The sequence below is a fragment of the Carassius carassius genome, chromosome 9 (genome assembly GCF_963082965.1).
Source record: "Carassius carassius chromosome 9, fCarCar2.1, whole genome shotgun sequence".
NCBI lineage: Eukaryota > Metazoa > Chordata > Actinopteri > Cypriniformes > Cyprinidae > Carassius > Carassius carassius.
Window position 1 is genome coordinate 23,979,331 of NC_081763.1, and position 21,906 is coordinate 24,001,236.

The 21,906-nt window shown below is 41.1% G+C and overlaps 1 protein-coding gene across 1 annotated transcript in view; it reads left to right on the top strand.

Annotated features, from left to right (window-relative positions):
• The first annotated feature begins 8,605 nt into the window (after nucleotides 1–8,605).
• Nucleotides 8,606–21,906, top strand: part of LOC132149369 (guanine nucleotide-binding protein subunit alpha-12) — a 34,236-nt gene continuing 20,935 nt past the window's right edge. The window contains exons 1-2 of the mRNA XM_059558546.1: nucleotides 8,606–9,192; nucleotides 20,552–20,767. Coding sequence (XP_059414529.1) covers nucleotides 8,869–9,192; nucleotides 20,552–20,767 — 540 coding nt within the window. The 5' untranslated portion in view covers nucleotides 8,606–8,868. The remainder of the gene's footprint in view (nucleotides 9,193–20,551; nucleotides 20,768–21,906) is intronic.

Here is a 21,906-nt window from a genome sequence, read left to right on the forward strand (position 1 = left end):
CATACAGCATATAGATGTGTGTATAATTATTGTTTATGAGTGATGCGACTGTAGGGGAAATTTAATGTACCAACCGTAGCACCTTATAAAATGAAACGAACGTCTATCGTCTAGAAGACAGTTTTTATAGCATGTAATGGCATCTTATCCAGGGGTGTACATCATTGTGTCGAGGGATCACATTTGGTGAAAAAAACAAATTTGTCACTATCATTTTGTCTCTTTTGTGTAATCTCCAACTCCCAAGCTTTGATTGAATCTATTTTTTGTAAATATTATTTTATAAACAGACACCAGAATGTACTTTGCAGCTGGCACAACAATGCATGCTGTGTTTTATGCAATAAATGGTTTTGAGAAGCAGAGTTTCTGTTTTCTGGGTTTACACTGTGCTTCAGAAAGAAACCGACATGTTGTTGCTGTTGAAATGAGAACTGAAAAAGACTAAAAGGGCTTGAAAAGAGGAGAAATCCTGGAGGGAGTGTGTCGCGAGCAGCGCAGTGGAAATTTCAGTTGGTCCCTGCCAAGCAGACATCTTGTTGCTTTATGTGGGGTTTCTGGTGGTTCCTCTCAGAGTAGCGTCACTTGCAGGCAACAACTCTGACGGTAAACCAACTTTCCACTGTGATTGTAAACACCATTGAAGAGGCTCTCGGATCTTGCACTGCTCACCAAAACCAGGAGAAATTGGTTTCATGTAACAGAACACGTCACATTCGCGTGTTTATAACCTAAAAAGACTGTTACTTTCTTCAGTTAAGGTCATGTTGTGTTCTTCAGAGGGAAAATATGCTTTTAAATATGCCAGGTAATTGTTTACGGCGGTCAATATTAATCCATAAAAGGCCAAGGAGAGGTTGAGATATGAAAATATAATTTTGCACATCAATGCAAACACATTATGTTTTGAAAGTCCCAGACAAACAATGCTGTTTTCTGTGCATTGTAGTCCATGCACCTTAGAGATTATGCTCCAACCAGTTTGTATCCTTTATCATAATATATTCAAAACCCACAACATGAAAATCCAGTCTCTGCAACCCCGATTGAGCTTTTCATTGCCGTACCTTCCAGTGGTTTTTATTTATGTCTTCCTCACACAGCTGATCGCTACAGGAAGTGTTGCGTATGTCGCGAGCATGTCACTTTGGCAGATGGCTTGCCAGTCTGTAAAAATGCCTTTGCCCTGCATCCATCAGTCAAACGTGTGAGGAGCGCCGGAGCTGAAATGTCATAATAGACTCTCCGTGAAGGTGTGTCTGTCACAGGCATCAGAACTTCTGTGTCTAGGCCGTCTATTTCACCCACAACTTCATAAGCCATCAGATCTCACTCAAGCTTTGTTCTGAGAAGCACAAGGCATTTATCTCTTCTTCTAGCTGCTCACCAAAGCACAGTGTTTAATACGTTTTAAAATGCGCAGAGAAATTTGTGCCTTTGCTGCAGCAGTTCACAAAAACACACTTTCAAGATCATTTCTTTGATTAGGAGAGGAAAGCGATTGCTCATCATCTGCACCCTTGAAAGGTGTTTAATGCTCATGCATCTCATTTATGTAAATGTTATCTCTTTAAAGTTTTAAATTAGATTATATTTCTTTTTAATTATATTATTTTCTTGATTTCTCTTTTTCCCCCGTTCTCTCTCTTAATAAAGGTGGGCTTTGTTTTTTTTTCTTTCTTTTTTCAGCAAGCCTTCTTCAGTCTAATAACAGCCATTTGTCACTCTGGCTATCAAGTACAGACCTCCATTAATGCCACATACACTTGTCCATGTATGAGAGTCATTATGCTGCAATCAAAGAGTGGGGTGAATTTAATTATTTGCTGTTTTATTTATTTAATTAGACATTTTCCTCTAGTCCTCTGAGACCACATGCCCACTGGGATTGGTTTATTCTTATCTCACTTAATTAGGCTGGACAAAGCTCTGAATCTGGTTCCGATTCCCTTGTTAAATATGTTTGCCAAGCGTTTGTTCCTAAAAACATTATATTACCGACTCTTTGTTCTGCATGATCTTAAGGAATAGTTTTAAATAACCTTTTGAAATCAAGTTCATGGTGAATGGGCTGTTGAGCTAAAAAATAAAATAAAATAAAATAAAAAGGACTTTTGCATCACTATGAACATGCGTTCTTGAGAAAAAAAGAACTATATAAAGACACCTTAAAAAAATACATGCAGGTGAATAAATAGTGTCTTTTTTAGTGTTTAATGATAGTGTCATATAAACAGAGTTCTAGCATGAAACTGATGGTGCATTCTGATAGGTCTAACTCAATCTGACATAATGACATCATTATCACATCGCACAGCTGATTGGTTCTCTCCTGTATTGGTAGCTAATGAGCTCTCTGCTCAGCATTCAAAAATATGACTAGAGTTTGCCGTAGCAGTGCAGCTCACTTCAGAAACCCTCCACCTTCCCCAGCTCCACCTGTATAGATCTGCTACGAGGTGATTCATGTATGCTATGGGGTTATTTCATGTATGTTATATTTGCAGCAGCAATATTCTTACATGCTCACAGCAGCATGTTGTGGATGTATTGGCAGTAGCAAGTCTCAGTACTTGCTCTGATGCAGCAGCAGTGTGGCAGATCTATTCCAACAAGACCAAATAAATAACATTGTCATCTACATTACCATGCCAATCCCTCCGAGAGTTGTCATGCCAGAAATGTTATAGTTTATGCCCTGTTAATTTTTCTTTTTATAAAATGCTTTTGCTGACATGCGCGTGCTGTGCTCAGTCCCCAATATGCAAAAAACTTACCATAAGACAATGACTTTAACTGTTACTGTCACAGTGTCTGGGTTGTGTTCCCTGGGTTTCCACTAGGTGTCCTCAGTTCCCACAGTGTTTATCATTTATCACTTCCTGTCTCCTTATTTGGTCACCTTCCTCCTTGTCTAGTTAATTGATTGTTCCCCACCTGTCTCCTGTTTCCCCATTATCCTTTTGTGTATTTATACCTGGTCTGTCTGAGTCTTAGTCACGGAGTCCTTGTTTAATGTTGAGGTTATTTCATGTCCGTCATCTTGCCTTGCCTTGCCTTGCCCTGTCTTCGTGTCTTGTATGTTTGGATATTCTGGTTTTGACCCTGCCTGGACTGTTTACCCCTCTGGATTACCCTTTGAATAAATATCATACCCGCACTTGGTTCTCTCTCCTGTGTTCTCTGTAACACCGATCGTGACAGAAGGACTCCGTCACTGCAAGAGCCAGCGGTATGTCGGCTTATGTCTCCTCCCCAGCCACAGTGCGGGAGAGGAGTGGATTTGAAGGAACTCGCCTGGTGGTTTTCCGGGGAACCAGAGGAGGTCGCCGAGGAGGGAGGGGTCGAGAGGATACTCAGCACCGCTCTCAACCAGGGCCGCCCTTCGACCCGGGGCTCGTGTGGAATGGATTAGAGCCACCGTCTCACCATGGCGGACGGAGAGGAGAGAGGAGGCGCACGTCCGCCACAGTGGCGTCACTGCCCATGATGGCCACTAGTCCAGCGCCACGAGGCAGGATGGACGCCAACACAGCACCACAACCCAAGGCGATCACGAGTCCAGTGCCACGGTGCAAGATGGCCGCCAGCTCAGCGCCAACGCCCAAGAGGGCCGCTGACTCATTCTTGGATTATTTCGCTACGCTGTCCAAGATCCTAGAGATTCCCAAGACGGTTAACGTCATGGCTGCTGAGCCAGCGCCACAGCACAAGATGGCCGCCAGCCCAGAGCCACAGCAGAAGATGGCCGCCAGCCCAGCGCCACAGCACAAGATGGCCGCCAGCCCAGCGCCACAGCACAAGATGGCCGCCAGCCCAGCGCCACAGCACAAGATGGCCGCCAGCCCAGCGCCACAGCACAAGATGGCCGCCAGCTTGGAGCCACAGCACAAGATGGCCGACTCAACGCCTGAGTCTCCAGACAAGGTGTCACCGACTCACCAACATAGAGGGCGGAGGAGGAGGAGACAGGCGTCTACCGTTCCTCAAAGCCCAGAGGACGTTCCCGAGGCGGTGCCCGATGCTGTTCCGGAGGCCGAGGCGGTGCCCGATGCTGTTCCGGAGGCCGAGGCGGTGCCCGATGCTGTTCCGGAGGCCGAGGCGGTGCCCGATGCTGTTCCGGAGGCCGAGGCGGTGCCCGATGCTGTGGCGGTGCCCGATGCTGTTCCGGAGGCCGAGGCGGTGCCCGATGCCGTTCCGGAGGCCGAGGCGGTGCCCGATGCCGAGGCGGTGCCCGATGCTGTTCCGGAGGCCGAGGCTGTTCCGGAGGCCGAGGCGGTGCCCGATGCTGTTCCGGAGGCCGAGGCGGTGCACGATGCTGTTCCGGAGGCCGAGGCGGTGCCCGATGCCGAGGCGGTGCCCGATGCTGTTCCGGAGGCCGAGGCGGTGCCCGATGCTGTTCCGGAGGCCGAGGCGGTGCCCGATGCTGTTCCGGAGGCCGAGGCGGTGCCCGATGCTGTTCCGGAGGCCGAGGCGGTGCCAGATGCTGTTCCGGAGGCCGAGGCGGTGCCAGATGCTGTTCCGGAGGCCGAGGCGGTGCCCGATGCTGTTCCGGAGGCCGAGGCGGTGCCCGATGCTGTTCCGGAGGCCGAGGCGGTGCCCGATGCTGTTCCGGAGGCCGAGGCGGTGCACGATGCTGTGGCGGTGCCCGATGCCGTTCCGGAGGCCGAGGCGGTGCCCGATGCCGTTCCGGAGGCCGAGGCGGTGCCCGATGCCGTTCCGGAGGCCGAGGCGGTGCCCGATGCCGAGGCGGTGCCCGATGCCGTTCCGGAGGCCGAGGCGGTGCCCGATGCCGTTCCGGAGGCCGAGGCGGTGCCCGATGCCGAGGCGGTGCCCGATGCCGTTCCGGAGGCCGAGGCGGTGCCCGATGCCGTTCCGGAGGCCGAGGCGGTGCCCGATGCCGTTCCGGAGGCCGAGGCGGTGCCCGATGCCGAGGCGGTGCCCGATGCTGTTCCAGAGGCGGTGCCCGAAGCCGAGGCGTCTCAAGTCTCCACAGGCAGTCCAGAGTCGAGTCAGGTTCCAGTTGACCCTCCAGAGGCGAGTCAGGGGCCAGTGAACTCTCCCGAGTCGAGTCAGGTGCCAGTGACCTCTCCCGAGTCGAGTCAGGTGCCAGTGACCTCTCCAGAGTCAGGGCTAGTCACCGCTGATCCTCCAGAGTCAGGGCTAGTCACCGCTGGTCCTCCGGAGTCAGGGCTAGTCACCGCTGGTCCTCCGGAGTCAGGGCCAGTCACCGCTGGTCCTCCGGAGTCAGGGCCAGTCACCGATGACCTTCCAGAGTCAGGGCCAGTCACCGATGACCTTCCATAGTCAGGGCCAGTCACCGTTGAACTTTCAGAGTCAAGTCAAGTCACTGGGTGGTCTGCTGCTCCGCCCTGTTGGACTCCGGCATCGACCACAGGGGCGTGGTGGTCATCTGCTCCACCCTGGAGGACTCTGGCCTTGACCACAAGGGTGTGGTGGTCTTCCGCTCCGCCCTGGAGGACTCTGGCCTTGACCACAAGGGTGTGGTGGTCTTCTGCTCCGCCCTGGGGGGCTTCATGTTGTTGTTTTTTTCCTTTTGTTTTTGTGTTAATGTCGGTCCCTGTTCCTTTCTGTTAGTCTGGCCCTCCGTCCCTCCCCCTGAGCCTCCACCTGTCCGCCTCCCTCCTGGTCTCTGTTTTGTGTCTGTCTTGGAGCGTCTGGGAGCCGCTCCGTAGAAGGGGGGTACTGTCACAGTGTCTGGGTTGTGTTCCCTGGGTTTCCACTAGGTGTCCTCAGTTCCCACAGTGTTTATCATTTATCACTTCCTGTCTCCTTATTTGGTCACCTTCCTCCTTGTCTAGTTAATTGATTGTTCCCCACCTGTCTCCTGTTTCCCCATTATCCTTTTGTGTATTTATACCTGGTCTGTCTGAGTCTTAGTCACGGAGTCCTTGTTTAATGTTGAGGTTATTTCATGTCCGTCATCTTGCCTTGCCTTGCCTTGCCTTGCCCTGTCTTCGTGTCTTGTATGTTTGGATATTCTGGTTTTGACCCTGCCTGGACTGTTTACCCCTCTGGATTACCCTTTGAATAAATATCATACCCGCACTTGGTTCTCTCTCCTGTGTTCTCTGTAACACCGATCGTGACAGTTACACCCCAAACAAGAGAAATAAAATTTACATTTGTTATTCAGAGTAACTTCCCAGAAGTCTAATGCCATAAATGACTGTCTGATTTGAGTATTTGTATGAATAATTATCTTCATTAATTACTAAATTAATAATAATTAATTTTTATTAATGTAATGATTAATAGAAATATTTATTGGAATTATTTTTAATTGTTTGTTTTATATATAATTTTGATTTCATTATCATTGTTATAATTATACTGTTTTTATATTGCATGCAAACATTGGCTAGAAAAGCTTACATGCAAATCAGCTCTCACCAACAAATTATCCGATTTCTCAAAGTTGTAGCACTCGGTGCTCAATTGCTGCGTCTGCTTCGAAGCATGCGGGAAACACAGATGGCAGTGCTGGTTATTTCAGCCTGAACCCTCTCCAAGACTGCTATCAAGAGCAATTTGCCCAATGAGAAGAATGGATGCTTGTATATTTCTATGTTGCTTTCTGGTGAGCTTTGGTGACCAACGTGTAATCATGGCCATGTTGCTCTCTGAAAGCCTCTTCAGCTGCGTTTCATGTGCATGTTGATTTCATCTTTCCTCCAAAAACCCAGTCCAATTAACCTCCTGCTTGAAAATCAACTTGAAAGCTTTTCTATTAAATGTTTTCCTTGTGCACATCAACGCAACAAATAGGTTTAAGATCTGAATCACAACCACAGTAATGAGAGGTTTTGTTTCCTGTGCTGTAAATTACATTGAATAACTGGAGAAGGAACCAAAAAATTGTCACTATTTAGATGCTACTGTTGGTAGTCATATTTTTCTTATTTTGGTGGTCAGTGGCACAAAAATAGCCCGCTCTACTTTTCTGCACCTGCGGTATTAATAAGAAAATGCCTTTGTGGTGCTGTGCTGGTAAAATGTTTAAATATTATTTATAGTTGTTGACAGTATGTGTAAAGCTTTAGCACGTAATGAGAGTGTCTTGTTAGTGCAGAAATAATAGTACTAAGCAATACTAATGATCTTTGACAAATAATGTTTTGATTAAGAATATGCTCATTATATGGTTTCTTTACCTGTGGGTTTCTTTTCTTTTTTAGTCGACACGTATGCATCCTACAGAGCTCATTTTACTAAAAAAGAAATGATGTATTTGGATGAGAAACTATGAGTCAAAGGAAATGAATGAATGTAAGCGCAGGTTAACACTGCCCTCTGCTGAATGAACAGTTATTTTTATTATTATTATACAAGCAGAAGACCACAGGAAGAGCCTTTTCTTGATCTTAACCTAGAGTAAAACATCTCATGCAAAATCAAATAAACTATATATACAAGGTCAGTATTTTTATTATCTTATATGCTGACCATTTTATGAAAAGGCACATTTTGTTCAGGACACATTGTTTAACCTTAAGAAAACTTGATACTCAAGACTGGAGGAAAGCATACTACTTTTACTACCTTTGTCTTAATTGTTAAACCTCTGGGTTTTTTAGACTCAACATAAATCAGTAAATCACTGTACGTGCTTAACAGATTTATTAGACCACCTGTCTTACTAAAGAGAAAACACAAATATTTTAGAAATCTGTCAAAAACTTGTTTATAACTAAATATGTTATTGTCGTTTATAACGCAAATAACAAACTGAAACAAATAAATACAGTAGTTTTTATTCACACATAAACAAACAACTTCCTATTTTTATGATCTACTTTGGCTTTGATAACAGCTTGTATTCTTGCTGCCATTGTTTTATCTATTTTTTCTACAGTCTCTGTTGTTATTGATTGTATCTTGAAAAAATAAAAAAATAAAGTGCTTTACTTTTATTTGTATTTTTTATTTTCTTGTAAAACAGTGAATTCGAAAATGTATGTTAAACAACAGTAATTATATTCTAGCATTAGAAACACAAAAACTAAATAGCTTACACATACTGATGGATTAACCACTTGAGAAACATAAAAAAAATATTTTGGTAATAACTAATACTGTTAGTTTAGGGCAGCTGTGGCACATTGGATGGTGGTCTAATAAATGTGTAAAGCACTAAATATATTATGAATGAAACATGAATACAGATATTATGTTTCCAAGGGCTTGGTGCATGTTTTAAAAACACATTTCCTCAACATCCTTTTCCAAGTGTTTCATGCCAATTGTTTGCATCATATCTTTGCCAGGGTTCTTGTAAAATTTGATTACGTCCACACGGACAGTAGTGCATGCTAGACAGCTAGGGGCCACTAACAGTGACATTTCTGACACTGGCTGGAATCCCCCTCATGTCAGTAGGCTACAAACGCCCATCTCAACAGCAGGAGGGGCGTCAGTCCGGAGAGAACCTTCCCAGAGCTGCGAGCAAACATCGCTCCTCCAGAATGAACTTTTGGAACTTGTCACGTCGCTAAAGGAATACGGTTTCCCGCTAAATATCATCTCCTGAGCACATCCAGCGCTTGATCTGTTTATTTTTTTTATGCCTTTCTTCATATTTTAACGGACAACAGTGTCGCTTTGCTGGGGAATGAGCTATTCAGTGTGCAGGCTTTTACATAGTGTCTTTATAATGGAGGAAAATGCTTATTGTATTTCAGCTTTTTCCTTTTAGTGTTTGTTTTAACCGGTGAATATTCACAGCAGATGTTTGCCGGCGCCAGCTGAGTCTACTCTATGTAGGTTTTGTTTAAAACTTAAAGTAAAGTTCTTTGGCACTTTAATGAATACATAAGGTGGTAACTAATCGCGTTCGAGTTGGAAAGGATGGCTGGCGTGGTGCGCACCCTGAGCCGGTGTCTGCTGCCCGCTGAGGCCGCTCACGATGACAGGAGCAACGGGAAAGGACGAGGAGACCGCGAGCGCGATGCGAACCAGGAGCGCGAGGCGAAGCGGCGCAATCGCGAGATCAATGCCATGATCGCGCGCGAGAGGCGCTCGGTGCGGCGTCTGGTGAAGATCCTGCTGCTGGGCGCCGGAGAGAGCGGCAAATCCACATTCCTCAAGCAGATGAGGATCATCCACGGAAAAGAGTTTGACCAGAAAGCGCTGCTCGACTTCAGGGATACGATCTTTGAGAATGTCATCAAGGTAACGGTATCAAGCATGACAGTTTGCGTGAGGTTCGGTTGTTTGTGACGTCATGGTTGTCGGGTTTTGTTTGTGAACAGTTTTGTAAGTACGTTTCGTTTATAAATAATTATTTATTAAAGGTTTTATAAAAAGATATATTTATAAAAGAAATTTTCAGCATATATATTCCATTAAAGAAATAGATTATAAATGTATAGGTAGGCAGGCAAATGGATGGACATTAGATAGATAGATAGATAGATAGATAGATAGATAGATAGATAGATAGATAGATAGATAGATAGATAGATAGATAGATAGATATTTGTATTTAGTTTATATATTTAATCACAAGAAATTAAATTGAAAACATAGATGGATAACTTTAAGAATAGATAGACAGAAAAATAGTTAATTAATGATCTTAATAAAGTAGAACTGTTGTATTGCATCAAAACATATTAAAATGATGTTGTGTTAGGTTGTGTAGTTATTCTAAGGTCACAAAGGCCAGGTTTCCTTGCCCAAACTGGCTTATTTCCTGCTGAGACATGCACTTTTGTCCCAATAAGTCAAAAAAACATTCTCTACAGAAATAGGAAACAAAAATAAAAGCATTTTTGCATTCAGCATAATTAATACTTCCCCAAAGTTTGTGCTTCAGCCATCAGAAAAAAAGCTCACATGAGCTCCCATCACATGTACTATCATACTAACAGGCTCACGAGTTACTATCAGTTTTTTCCTTACATATTAGATGAGCTAAATCTAGATGTCCAGATCAAGTTTCGAGTACCCAATCCATGCGAAAATGTTAACATTTCCTCTTATGTATCTGACTAGCCTAATTCTTTTTGCTGTTAGTCATGTGATGGTTGCTTTAGGCATCTGCTCTACCGCAAAGCAGAATCCCAAGGGATTGTTCCTGGTTCATTTCCCTTTAAGCATGTCTATTTAAGATATCTGTGTTTAATAACAGTGGTTTGACTCACAGTTCTGATTAAACGAGAAAGGAGTGACAATGCATCCCAGAATGTGTGTGCGAGATGAGATAGTGGGCCCGGGGCTGTTGGAGTTACTGAGGAACATGAGGAACAATTTGTAGCTTTTCTGGTAAAAGCAATCTTTTCATAAACCAGGAATCACAAATCAGCATCTTAACATTTGCAGGCTGGCAGATGTTCTCTCGTAATTACCACAAGACGAAGCTTAGCTGTCCTTACAATTAGCAGTGCATGGAGTCAGTTTGTTTGGTCTAGGTTCATTTTTCGCTCTCACTTATGAACAGAGAGATTGTGTCTGACTTATCGTTGTGAGCTCATGTGCTTTCTGAGCTCACGTGCCTTTGGATGTCTCAATATGTCCTGATTTTTCCCCTATCTGTGTACGCTCTGCGCTTGTGTCTTCCTCTCTTTATCTCTTACTTGGTTTTACATTTGGTTTGGGAAGTTTACTGATGGCATCTGATGTGATCATAGTGAAGCCTTTGAGAATAGCTGCTGATGGCAGAAGACTCTGATTACAGCCTGCATCTATGTTACAATAGAGATAGAGAAGATCTAACAGTCTTTTCATTTTGTTCAAGATGTCTATGTGCTTAACAAACACTAGCTGACTGAGTCAGAGCCTTTCTGCGCTGTTTATTTATAAAAGAGCTTTGTTAAAAAGCAGCAGTGTGTTGTGCATTGTCTTGTCAATGTCATCTTTATGTGGTACTCTGATTTTATGTTAGATGAGATGTAATTATTATATGGATCAATGGCATAATGCATAATAATTTTTGTCTATTAATAATTTATTAAAATACATAAAAATTCACACAACAGGCAGAAACATGGAGAAAACATTAAACAGGAAATAATATTGTATTGAGGACCCCTACAGACTCTCATGACTGTGTACGTATAAGGCCAAAAAGTATTTTAAAATATCAGACAATTTGACCTTTTTGACAAGACGGTTTGTTCAGGATGTGAAATAGCATGTGGTGCAACTCCCCCAAAAGTAATGATAAAACATGAATTAATAAATACATGATAGATAAATAAATAAATACAAAACTTTGAATTTGAAATATGTGAAATTGTTTAATAAAATGCAACTACACTGATCAATAACCAAATCTTAATATACTGTTGCATTGCATCAAAACTTCTTAATAATTATGTTGAGTTAGATTAAGTTATTGTAAGGTTACCAAGGCCATTGCCCAAACTTTCCTTTTGCACTTTTTATCACAAGAAGTAAAACAAACATGACCTAGACAAATAAAAAACACTAATAAATGCGTTTTTTTAAAAATCATTAAGATTTGTACACTTACATGTATTCAAGGTGTAAATATATTTTTAAGTCATTAAATTAAAAGTTTTTTTCAAACCAACTTAAATACAGTTGGATTACAGTTCTACGAACATGGTATGTGTTTTAAACTAATTTTTTTTGTCATTGTTCCACATATAATAAATGCTTTTCTTCTCTATTGTACATAAATATGTCCCTATTCTGGCAAACTATGATGTTCTTTTATTCAGTGGGAAAATAAAATGATAAATATCCCTATCCTTGGTCTTGTTATTTTATCCACAGTTTGGTCAAAAGCTGTGCTGTCAGATCAGAGTTCTGGGTCAGTGGAAGAGTTTTGCTTTATATGGAAAAGGTTATGTTTCTCAGGATGTCAGAGCAGAGGTCCACATGTTCCATCATGGTTCTTGTCCACCAAAATTTAGCCAAACTGCCAGACATCAAATCATGCATCCTTCCCACAGCCAGACAAATGTGTAAGCTCTTGTCCATATAGTTTTCAGGACTCCAGGAGCCTGTGTTGTACAGAGGCAGATCCAAAAGATTCACTTTGTTTCGATTGGGACTGATTGTGATTAGTGCCCGGTTGCATGAAACTCCTTAAGCTAAGAAATCCCTTAGATATAAGGTTAAGGGTACCCTTAGTGAAACTTGGGTTGCAAGAAAAAACCATAAGGGTTTCCTTAAGGAACTTAAGGCTGTTATTAAGTTTTTCCCCTTGATTATCTAAGTGTTCCCTTAAGCGTTGCTACAAAGTCCTTAGTGGCCATTTCACCTTAATAAATTTAAGTGACCAAAACAGCTCCCTTAAGTCAACTTAAACTCAAAATACGATTGCTGATTTAGTGTTAATTGAAGAGGAGGAAATACCAAGGCGTGTTTTTAATGATCGTAATAATCCCTTGGAAACGATGAATGGTAGATGAAAGGCTGAAAAGTATTATTATTATTATTATAACCACTTACGAAAACAATAATTGCCTTTTCCTCCTCTGTCCAGTTTGGTTTACGTTTTTTTGTTTTCTGTTATGTTTGTACTCTCCATAGCAAAAATATATTATGTGTATTAATATTATATTAAGTGTGATTTTAGCAAGGGTTTGGCTTTGTGGTTCGTTATGTTCTGTTTACTGTTAGAGGTAGTAACTATAGCAACCGCGGCAATCTTTGCCATATGTTGTCAGAAACTACTGTGAAACGCTTACTATAAACACTTAGGTAAGGGTGACAGTTAAGAGGTTTCTTGCAACGCTCTTAATGAAATCCCTTACCTCAGGGATTTTTTCTCCCTCAGGGAAACCCTCACTTAAGGAGTTTCATGCAACCGGGCACTGATCTCTTTCATTAGCTCCAGAGGCAAATGCTGAGGCCTGTGTTTTGGAGCATCTGCGGGTATACAAGAACTTGAAGTCAGCCCTAAATGTATGTGTTGGCGCTTATTAGCAAAAAGGCCTATTTACACTGAAGACTCATTTATAGTTCACTATAAAACTATATTATATTACTAAAAACTAAATATATATAACTCTTTTAAGTTTGGGTTGGATTCTAATTGCCTGTCAAGGTTTTAAAAGTCTACATTTCTGAAGTATAAACTGGTATTTTAATGTGCTATTATTTGAAGTTTATTTGATAGGGACAGTGCACAAGCACACCAAATCCTTCTCTGATAAGAACCAGAAGATGCTTTTAACCACGTTATAATGTTTCCACCTTTCCATGGTCTGTTTGGAATTGCAGAAAAGCTGCCGTGCCAAGAATCTTTTGATGAAAATGTTTATTAGTTTCAGTAACATTCATTCTTTCTAATCACGTTTTTATTTAATTTTACTCAACAAATTCTTTTTAGTCTATTTTTAGGACAGTTACAACTGTGGTGTTCAATATATTGTTTCAGAAATGCAAACAATTAAATGTACTGATTGTTTTTTCTTAATTTGGTTGGTTTTATGTTGTTTAAGTTAACTTTAAGAAAATAAATATGGCTATTTGTAAAAAATAAAGTTCATTATTAAATCAGTTTTTAAAAGAGGTCAATTATCTTTGAAATTTCACATGGGTTTGAATCAGATTCAGTTTGATGGTTAGTTTACAACCAGATGGTGCATCTTACCCACTGACTCCACTCACTTTACCCCTAACCTGGTTCAAATTGACCCACAGAAACACTTTTTTTTTTTAGATTATAAAACATATTTTAAAATCCTTTGTCAAAGATATGTTGTGATCGTTCTAAACTGCCAACAGACAGTGAAGCCACCGGAAGTGTTCGATCCGCCATTTTACTAATCCCTACTCGGCAGAGAGCACCATTGAGACACATGCAAACCGCTGACCTAAAATCACCCGATTAGAAGCAAATCAGTCAAACAGGATTCGTTTCTATGTTATGTGTATGTAAATTAATTTTTACTTCAGATGTTATATGCAGTGTTTATGGTTTTTTTTGGACAGGATAAAAGATATATTTAAACCGTTTAGGTGGGTGTGTCTGCTGCGCACTGCCGACACATGTAATTGATCCATCACAAAATATAGACTATTTCTTTATGTATGTAATTATTTAGGAATTATTAAACATGAACCTGTTAGTATCAGAAGTGGATTTGAATATATTACAATGAATAATACAATAGCTAAATTAATTTATTTAACTACCGTTTAAATCATTACCTGCTTCCAAATGAATGCTGTTCATTGTTGCAATATTTGCAGTTAGCTACTGTATGAATAAATACACTATAACAAAATGATATAAACAATGAATAACTGTACAAGGCAAATAAACGTTAGCTACTGTATGAATAAATACACTATAACAAAATTATATAAACAATGAATAACTGTACAAGGCAAATAAACGTATACAAAGCATAAATCTTTCTTCAGATTTCAGAATGAGCACTTTGTCATTTGTTATATATGTTGAGGTTGTGTCCGCCTGATGTTTATCATGATGTTCGCTACTGAACGTAGCTTTTTAATAAGTAGGGGAAATTTCCCGACATTTAAAAAAAAACGTTTACAGGCCTAGGGTGTTTGCATTGTAAGAATTTACAGAGATACTTCAGATTTAAAAATGCTGACTTGTAAGGTGATATTTTCTCATTAAAATCATACAATTTCCTATTAATTCAATAAAATATTTACGTACATTAGGGATAACCAATATGGAGGCACGGCGGCTTCACTGTCATGACGTCATGAACAATCCAGTTCTCTATTATAGATCAGTGCTTCTGCCTCTTTTCCCCTTATTTTGAGGACCACATAAAAAAAAATTACTCATCTTACATCACTCTCCCCTACTTATAAATATAAAAAGGTTTTTAAATTAAAATTAAATAAAATGTATGCATTTAGCAGACGCTTTTATCCAAAGCAACTTACAGGGCATTCAGGCTATCAATTTTTACCTATCATGTGTTCCCAGGGAATCGAACCCCCAACTTGATAGCGCAATGCTCTGCCAATTGAGCTACAGGAACACGTTTTTCATGTAGTATAGTAAATGGACTGCTTTTATTTGAGTCAAAATATTTTTTAACATGGCTAAATCAACTTACATTAGGCTACAACGACAAAAGTCAGGTCAGGATAAGGTCAGTTAGAAATAGCCTAAACATCTTAGAGTAAATTGCAGAGTTTCCGTTTTTACAGCGCTTTTATTGAACTGAAGTTTGGTTGTAGGAAGTATAAAAGTTCCACATTGTTGTGAAATCTTTTGTAAAACGATTTGCATTTCATGTAATTTAGTTTAGGTCTAAAACAGTTGCCCATTAGTGTGGATTTATTTATTTATTTTTTGTAGGACAGTACAACAGTGGCCAATAAAACGAAAGCATGTGATAATACTTAATTTCACAGTCTAAAGATGGGTGGAGTGGCTTGAAAACTAGACTGGAGACTTTTTTGTCAGCGATGAAGTCAAGGTCAGATTGGAATAGCTCCACAATGTTGGTCTCTATGGTGTTGCAGTATCCCACAGTCCACGGAGCCAGAGGAAATGCTTCTCCTCAGTGCACAGACAGTGAATGCCACAAACAATGGCGATTCAGTCGTGCCATCATCACCATCTGTCATCGCCCATCCCTCTGAAGGCTTTAGGATGATGACCATGTTGGTGATGTTTGTTTCACTGATACCAACCAGTCTAGACTTTTTCTCAGGGTTGGAAAAAACTAAAACAAACAATCCCAGAGGTTAACAGTCGTGTGAGCGAATCTCGGCCTATGTGCTGATCAAATTATTGGTTATTTTAAAGATAACATTATCTTTATTTCAGCCACTTTACAGTGGCAAAGGTCCAGGAGATAGTCCTCTCAACTTCTTCCAGATCCTTCCAGTAATGCCTTTTCGGTATTATATCACTATTTGCCCTCAGCCTGTGGAGGTGTTCTGGAAAAAGTTTAAAACTGTTTTTAAAGTCAATGTTTATTTCTAAAGAAATACTTAGATAAAATCTAAATTGAATAAAATCCTATATCTCTTGTTTGATGGCTTGTTAATCCAATCAAAACCAGATGGATAAATTCAATTCCCACCCAATTTCATTTGATATGGTAATAGAATGCATTAATAAAGCTAAATGTGTTGTGGTTACAGTCTTTAATGTCCAAAAAAAATAATTTGATACACCACAATCAGTCTTTCCTGCCTTGTTTTTGTTAACCCACATTGAATAACCTGAGTAATTTATGTCTGGGAATTTATTACTTCCTAGATCAGTAGCTAGATATCTAGTCTTTTCTGTTACCTCTTTAGTGGCCTTTTAGAAAGCTATCTTTGATAGTAGAGTGATCTAAAGACTGACCTTATACTGACACTGCATGTTGGGACAGGATAAGATCTCACCTCCGTTTAGCCCCTCGTACCCCTCATTCATCACTCTGACCCTTCAAGGGTCAGTTTCCCTATTGCAAAGCTCTTGATCTCTTGTGCAACGGGACACCATTGGCAGTGGAGCATTTCCTCTGTTTACTACATCCTTGAGAAAATAGTTGTGGTTTTCGGTAACTGCCCAGAATGTGTTTTCTGCGCCATCATCCCAAGAATAGTTTGTATGGATGGATGGATGAGCATGTTACCAAAAAATTAAGGGACCGAAAGGTTAAAATTCATACATCCTGCTCAAACTATGTTTGTGGGGGAGGATACAGGAAGTTGCTGAAGGGTGACACAGGGAGAAAACATATATCAAGCCCATCTTCCTGTGTGATAAATCTGAGAGTTTCTCTGTGACCGGAGTCTTGGGAGGCTCCTTCGCAGGCAGCTTGTTTATGGCTAAGGAGTTGTTGCTGATTTAGCTGTGGTTGCTCAGCAGTGGGGAACCCGTGAGTGGCTGCCTGGTGCGCTTCCCACATCTGCTTACTCTGCGAAATCACAGCACTGCCATTACCACCACTGGAGTAATTACTGTGCTTGACACGCAGGGCCCGTTTAATGCATGTCAGATGAGGGCCAGCGGATAGGATTTGCTGTCAGCTGTGTCTCTCTGCAGAAACCAAGATCCCTGAATATCATGTGTGCTCTACATTCAGGAAATCCCCCTTTTTTGACAAACAACAAGGGAATATCAAGAATTGTCTGTTGTAGACTTAAAAATCACATGGAAAATGTCTGTGGCTTTTTTGCTTAAGACTTACAAAACAAGTCTCTTTGGACGATGCCATTTAAAACAAACACTTAGGGCTTGTTTTTCAGGAGGCATTTCAGAAACGATAGGAGCCCTGGTCACGGCGAGGTGAGGTTTTGGTGGCTTTCAGAGCTATTTTTGGGACTTTGCCATGACTCAGGAAGAGATTGGAAGCCCTGCAACTGACCTCTCCACTATGATAAAGCTGCCTAGCCACTCTCTCTTTTCTTTCACCCTGACTGTGTCAATAGTTCCAGCCGAGGAGGACAGGAGGATACGTCTACGCTTTCCTGATAGTGCTGGCCAGAAATGGGTGAGAGGTCAGAGATGGATGGGTGGCTTTGGGGGCTGCATCTTAGAGACAATAAAGGCAGTTTTGCCCCAAGGAAAGTACCCTGAAAAACCTTGACTAAGGCACACTTTTAAGAGGATTAAGAAGAAACAGTAGGGAGGCCTTAAGCACGAACAACTGTTTACATTTGATGGCTTGGGAAATCTTGGGTTTGGGAGGTGGGGGAATCTCAGGATTTGATGGAGACAGCCAGACTAACAGGACTGTACCGCATTCATTTCCTATCGCTGCACGCGGTTTTAATGGTTTTGCAATGCAACCGCCTTGTGTTGATGTATAGATCCTTCACACCTGCGGACAGACTAGGAGTTTTCATTGCCCTTATGCTCAACCCATTGACCTGACGTGCATAAATGCCATTAAATGCACTCGTCCGGTCCACTGGGTCAAATCCCACAAAGCACCTGTGCCTGAGGGACCCTTTATCTTCTTCGGAGACAAAGGCTAGCTAGGCGCTCTAATTACTGTAGCATACGTTTGCTCAGGTCACTTTTGAGCGCTTGTGTTGATGATTCATACGTGGCCCTGTAAAACAGAGGAAGAGGACCGAAACCCCCTTCTGGGACCCTGAAAATCAGGATGTTATTCCAGTGCAACAAAAGGAGGGAGAAATGTGTTGCAAAGAAGGACTTTGCCTCGGTTGATAGTATTGCAGTTATTATCAAGAAAAGTCAATGGCCTTATGTTACATTTACAAAGTGTCTCATGATATTCCTGCTCTTCCACAGAGCTCAACCCTCCTGGTAACTGCCAAAGGCTCAGTTCAGGGTTTTGTGTATTCGTTGTTATGCTTGGAAGCGAAGAGGCTCATTTAAGGAAGTTTAGTTTCAGTGCGATTGCTGTTCTCAACAGAGCTTTCTGGAGATGTTTTCATTTTTGGCTTCAGAGTTGAGTGTTTCAGTTCTGGGATCTTTTGAATATACATGTCGTGACTGAGTGGTAGCAGTCTATGCTTCTTCTAAATCAGGTGTATGTGAGAAGGCCAATGCATTAAAAGTGTACAGTTTAATCACTGTTATAAATTGATGCACACCCCCATACACACACTGCTGGCACACAAATCTGAGATCACGCTGTGCAAAAAGTAACATTCAGAAAGCTCATAAACTTGTTGTCAGCGCTGCCGTGTGACTTTTATTAATCGATACTGAATCGCTACATTATATATCTCAGCACGGAGGGGGGTAAAATGTTTCTGTTTTTAAGTAACTAAAAACTCAGCTTCATTGTTTGTAGACAGAGAGAGACGCAGACAATTTACACTCTCTCTCTCTCTCTCTATCTTCTCTTTCCCAGAATGGCCATATTTGAGAAAAAAATTTGAGTAGTTTGCATCACTGGATATAGCTGTCGGTCATTTAACATTTCTATTGTAAAATGTATCGTTAAAAGTTGACTAATATTAAATGATTTGCAGCTTCATCTAAGCTTGCTCTCTTAAACGTTAAACTCACGCTTCGCGTTCTGCTTCTGCAGTATGAATAGTAAACCCCGCCTACTTTGATTTGATTGGCCATTTCAGTCATTTTGTCCGCTGAGGCTGTGATCTGAAGCTCTATGTGCAGCAGTCGCGCATGCATGAGTAGACTAGCAGAAGTTAATTCTCACACTTTAATAGAATTTATAGCTCCTAACAGGCTGTGTGACTATGATAACTTATTGCCTTAAAATGTATGTCAGTATGCAGTTTTCCCTATTGCTAGTGTGCCAGCGATTATCCCTCTGCGTGCCACTGTTGGTACACGTGCCGTAGGTTGCCGACCCCTATTCTAAATGCAGTACAAGCACACTTCAGATTCATCTTTATATATTTTAAGGGACCATAATCTTGAATGATATATTATACTTTTCTTAATTTGTAGTTTTTTTTTTTTCGTGTGTAATTTTTACCCGAGGTACAATTATAATGCTAGTCAAGGTTTTTTTTGCCTCAAAAGAGTAGTAATTTTACAAAATGTTCTACCTTCTTTGCGACATTTTTTGTTTAAAGGCCTGTTCACACCAATGCAAGAAATTTGGTCAGATTTTCACATTTTTTTTGATTTGTAAGAAGAGTGGTGTGACAGACACAGTGATGAAGCTCGAATGTGTTTGCAGTACATAAGGCAAGGACGGTTAAGACTCCACTGTGTGACCCTGTCTCTCTCTCTATCTCTCTCTCTCTCTCTCTCACACACACACACACACATGCGACGCTCAAAACTCTGCATTTGAACATTCAATTGCAAATGCTTAAACTAATTTAAAAAAAAAAACTTGCAGTAGCTCATTCAGAAGTGCCAGGTTGTAGTAGCAAAGTCAGAATGACCTCCTCTCCTTGGTTCATGAATCATAAAATGCATTGCTGTTCTGTTGTAAATAATCTTAAAGATTCCTAAATGCATCTACTTTCGGAAGTCAGAATAAAATGCTTTTGCTTTCACCTAGATACACACAGCATCTCTCTGACACACTAACTGCGGTTACTGAAACCACGCCTTCTTTCTTTGTGTGAACATTTGGGCAGCATTACGAAAATATTTCCATATAGTGACATAGACATGAGGGGCCGTGTTTGAACGAGCTGTTTTAGGGGGGCGTGGCAGAGTCTTAACTTTTATAAAGAATCTCTTTGGATTTGAGACTTTAGTCTTTGCAGCTTTACATAGATTCTTCATGGACCAAGAACTCCAAAGAGAAAGGAAAAATTGAAATCGCATCATAGGACCTCTTTAACACTCAATGAAACATGTAAAAAAGGTATTAAAACCAAATTAACATTTATCTGGTCAATTCTGATTTGAGGTTGATTTTTAGACTTTTAAGACTTTGATAATTATTTGTCACTTTTAACATAAACAGTTGGTAAGTGGCATGAAACTGAGCGTGGGAGATTTACAAAGACAGAATTTTAGCAGGTTTAAAGTGTGCTGTGGGTGTTACATGAAGACGTTGCAACTATCATTATTTTGTCTCCAGAAGAATTGTTTCATCATGCTGTTATAGAAGCTCAGCTCCAGAAGACACACCCTGCTGCAATTATACACTCCAGAGAAACATGGCATTAATTCTCTCTCTCCTTCTCTTTGTCTTTCTTCCTCTCAAAGGGGATGCGGGTACTAGTGGATGCCCGAGACAAACTTGGCGTTCCTTGGCAGAACTCTGAGAATGAGAAGCATGGCATGTTTGTTATGTCCTTCGAAAACAAAGCAGGCATGCCCGTCGAACCCTGCACCTTTCAGCTGTATGTCCCAGCCCTGCAGGCACTCTGGAATGATAGTGGCATCCAAAAAGCCTACAGCCGACGGAGTGAGTTTCAGCTGGTGAGTGTAACCACAATACATTTCCTGACAACCTGTGCCATCTGGATATTCTTCACAGGAAGAGGGCTCTTTTGGTAGTTGGCAACATGTGTTCTCATAAAACAAATAATCTATTATTTACCTGGGATAAGTGCACTGCTCAAGGGCACAGTGGTGATCGTTCATACCTTCAGCACACTCAGATAACAATCTAATTAACCTTTGGAATATATAGTGATATTATTAAGTCAGATTCTTTAGGGAAAATAATTTGGCTAAATAAATACAAATACAAATACAAAATTAATTTGTATCAATAATAATTAAGTGCACTAGTGTTAAAAAGTTTTTGTTTTTTAAATATTCTTCATGCAAGGTATACATTTTACAAGTAAATGTGTTCACTGAGAATCAAACCCATGATCCTTAACAGTTGATAGCCAAGAGGTTATGGGAAATATGGTAATATTCCAGTGTCATTTAAATGGAAATCTTTGGCCTAGCTATTAAAGCTAGACACTGGGAGACCTTAATTAAGCCTGCTGAGTGCAGAAAAGCAGAGGAAGCTTGACTTATTTATGTTCATCTCATCTCAGCGTGTACGTTGCCACAGGACTTTAATGAGATCAGAAGCTGTGCACAGGAGTCTCTCAAACTCGAATCGCTATGACTGCGCACTGGAGCGATGCGATTCACATACACATCTCTGTCACAATACCTCTGGATCTTTATGAATTTTTAAGCTTTGCTGAGAGTCCTGAAGATCGAGGTCAATGGAGCAGGATGGAGGACAGGATAGACTGCGAGGAAACCTGTGAGGAAATGGCACAAATTTCCCTTCATGCATGCGATAGTTTGCCTTCTTAGTGCTCATGTTCTTTTGTCTATAAAGAAAGGGAGAAAAAACTTCATAAAATGCCATTTTCCACAGAAATTGAGAGCATCTCACTGATCTGATTATTTTGATGATGTAGCTCTTGACCTTTTGCTGTGGTCATACTAATTTCAAGGGCTAAGAACATAGTGTGTAATCTGATATCTGTCTTTGGCTCTTAGATGAGGAGTTCTGCCCTCAAAACCCCCTGCATTTTTGTTTCTTTTTCACAAGTGGGTTTGCATCATTGGCTCATGCTACTGTGATTATACACATACAGTCTTGT